The following is a 3,172-nucleotide window of genomic DNA, read 5'->3' on the forward strand; positions in this document are numbered from 1 at the left end:
AAAAAATCACCATTGAAAATTACAAATCATACAACTTTAAAGCATTTTGATTTTTTTTCCCCCCCCTCAGTCCAAAGAAATAAATAATTGAATCGCTGGGAATGCAGAAGTCTGTGTTTTAGCATAAAATTCTGTGTCTACGTAAAATAAAAAAGCCAGCCAGAGTCACAATTAGTTGAGCGATGAAGGAAAATACGCAATTATAGTTCATCCCATTCTACTAGCTCAGCACGTAGAAAACATTTAAACCAGTGACTTTTTAGAACCGAACCTAATTCTTTGCTTCTAACACAGGTCAAAGTCCTCTCAGAATCAGTGAGACTTTTTGCTTTTGAAGAACTGAATATTTGGGATTCTGCAATCACTTATAATTAAAACACTAAATCTGCCATTTCACAAGGTTCCAGAATTTTTTCTTTTGTTTCATTTTTCTCCAAGAAAATTAGTACGTATCTAGTGCAAAGCAAAACATTCTCCCCCGCTGCCCTTCAGAGAACTTCATATACACCAAACGTATCAAACAATTGACTTTGTATCAGCTCTAAAAAAGGATTAAAATTACTTCCATGACATTGAGGTTATGCTGTGTTCAAAACCATCCCATTAGGAAAAAAAAGAAAAATTACCTTTGGAGAATTAATTTAACTAAAAATGGATCAATTAAAAACCATATCTTTGCAAGTTTTCTATATTTACAATACATTTTTCTTTATGCATAAAATAAGCATTTTAAAGTATGCTTTCTCTTAGCATAGACCAAGAAGAGGTTAATATATTTAACAAGTTGATTGGTTTCCCATTTTGAAATTTAACGAACAGCCTAACGTATTATTTGCACTTCAGCAACTGAGGCTGCAGATGGAAAGAAAGGCTGGAGCTGCCACTGACTGCTATCTGCATCGACACCAGGGTTTAGACTTCTACCAAGCAAAAGAGCTATACAGGATTATCAGTAGAGTGGATCGTTCTTTCTCAGGGCTATTTTACTCAAGAGAATCCATTTAAAATTGCTTAAAACATCAAATGAAACACAAGTTATCTAAACATCAGATTTTCTAATTTTATTAAAAACGCACAAATTTTATCCAACATGTTTTCTTTCATACAGTGAATGGTCTAATATGCACTGGAGGTCACACAAGCTTAGGTTTATTAGAACAATAAAAGACATATGAGAAATTTAATATATAAAGAAAAAAGTAGCAGCTGTTGACTGCATATTTGACCATAAAATTTAAATATTTTGGACTTTTATTTTAAAGACACAAAAATAAAACCTGTGTGGGTCTATATAAGTCATATTAACAATTCCATGAATGTTCAACAGGACTAAAAATTAGCAAAGATGTTTGTTTTTTTCTTTAACCTTGTAACACTTTTTAAACACCTTCTCGGGTTGCTGGTGCAAAGCACCTTACAGTATTTGTGCTATATATTTACTTTATTTGGCAACTGTCTGGGTTTCATGGGTTTTTTTCTTTGCCTTCTGTAAACAACACCTTTTACAAACTAGCACAGTGAACCACAAGCCCTGCAATCTGTTATAACATCTACAGAAAAGAAAATGAACTATTTTGGTTGGTTGCTCAAAATATTTTGCTTTTGAACAAGAGGTTCTAAAACAGGATTTATTAGTAAAACATTGAACTCCTGAATTTAACATTAGACGTAAACAGTTGACTGTTTTTAGTTCAATAGAGTCTTTTTGTTTAGCTTTTCTCTCTCTGTGAAGGTAGAATACTTTTTGTTTGTTTGTTTTTTTCAAGTCATTTTCGTTAGAGGTCTGGGTGGTGACCTTTGCTATGATGAGGAGGTTTTGTACGTGTAGCTTTGTGAAGGTAGAAGAGTTGGTGCTGAGGGCTTAACATTTAGTATTTGTTATTTTGGAAAACAAAACAAAAACAAAGGAAAAAGAAAGTTGTCCCACCTGATAGTCAGCAGGCTGAAATGGCTGAAGCTAAAAAGAGTTTCTTGTTGTTGAACTTTCTGAGAGACAAAAATTAACAAACAAATTCATAATGCCAGAACCATCCTTAACCGGGAACGCTAGAGTTCTTGAAGCTTTTTTCCCCCTTTTCTTTGACCTTTCCTTCATTCAATTATTAATTTTTTAAACGAGAAGTTTCTAAGGATTGTGGCTCTTAGGATGACATCCAACAGGGTAATCAAACTTACGCCATCCTACGGTATGGCAGCACTTTACTGTACAGCTTCACCAGTTTCTTTGTCAACGGTACAAAAAAGTCCCCTTGCTTGTTTGATACAACCATAACATGAAGATTGTCCTGGTCTAGAGCAAAGCTTGCCTTGGAGCGATTTGGATTCAGTTCGTTCCCAAGGTAATATTGTCTTAGGGCAGGAGAGATGTTATATTTATTCATTTCTGTACACCATAACAATAAGCAGACTAGATGATCATCACTTACTTAGACCCAGTTTGTTTTAAAGCTACCACACAGCTGCTTCATTCATTTCTGGTGGATGTGACAAGTGATTGCCATAGTTAGCACCACCGTTGACGGATATCGAAGAAAATGGAGGACTGGGGCCAAAAACTTCTGCGGACATGGAGTGCAAGGACCCAGGCAGGTTGGGTTCGGGGCTGGGCGAGTCTCCGGGGGGGTGCGACATGATGTCAGTGAAGCGCTGAGCCTCACTGGAGGGGTGATGTCCGGGCAGGGGGTGATCCATGGCCCCCAGGGGAGTGCCTGACGGCCCCGAGGAGGGCACGAAGGGGAGATCCACGGGTGTCTGAGCTTGAGATGAAGGAGGTCCTTGCGGGAAGAAATCGTAATTGCTTCCAGGGCCGTAATACTCGCTCTGATAATCTGGTGGACAAGGAGAGACAGAAGGAAGGTAACACACAGGCAAAGCAACCGAGCGGGAAAGACACGAGAGTGCACTTTAACGGCGGTGCATCTGGGTACCTCAAAATGTCACCCAGAGCTCGCTGAACCCGAGAGTGAATGTGTGAACAGCTTGGCCGGGCTCAGGCCAGTTCCTGGGGATCCCCTTCCAGCGGAGCCCCCGGCCAGCAGCGGGGGCACCGGAATGAAATGGCCAGGTTTGCAAAAATGCCCGGGTCCTGCCGGCAGCGCGGCCAGAGCAGCCCCCGGGTGCAGGGAGATCACCCCCGCCGGGCACTGAGTGAGATCACCGGGAGATCACCGAA

The 3,172-nt window shown here is 40.0% G+C and overlaps 1 protein-coding gene across 1 annotated transcript; it reads right to left on the minus strand.

The window, feature by feature from the left end:
- Window positions 1-1,914: 1,914 nt before the first annotated feature.
- On the minus strand, window positions 1,915-2,828 carry LHX1 (LIM homeobox 1; the record flags this gene model as incomplete). The annotated part of the gene is made up of 1 exon (XM_009576379.1): window positions 1,915-2,828. A coding segment is annotated over one exon (380 nt), but the record flags the coding sequence as incomplete, so codon positions are not given.
- Window positions 2,829-3,172: the final 344 nt, after the last annotated feature.

Source organism: Fulmarus glacialis, unplaced genomic scaffold, assembly GCF_000690835.1.
Source record: "Fulmarus glacialis isolate BGI_N327 unplaced genomic scaffold, ASM69083v1 scaffold41374, whole genome shotgun sequence".
NCBI lineage: Eukaryota > Metazoa > Chordata > Aves > Procellariiformes > Procellariidae > Fulmarus > Fulmarus glacialis.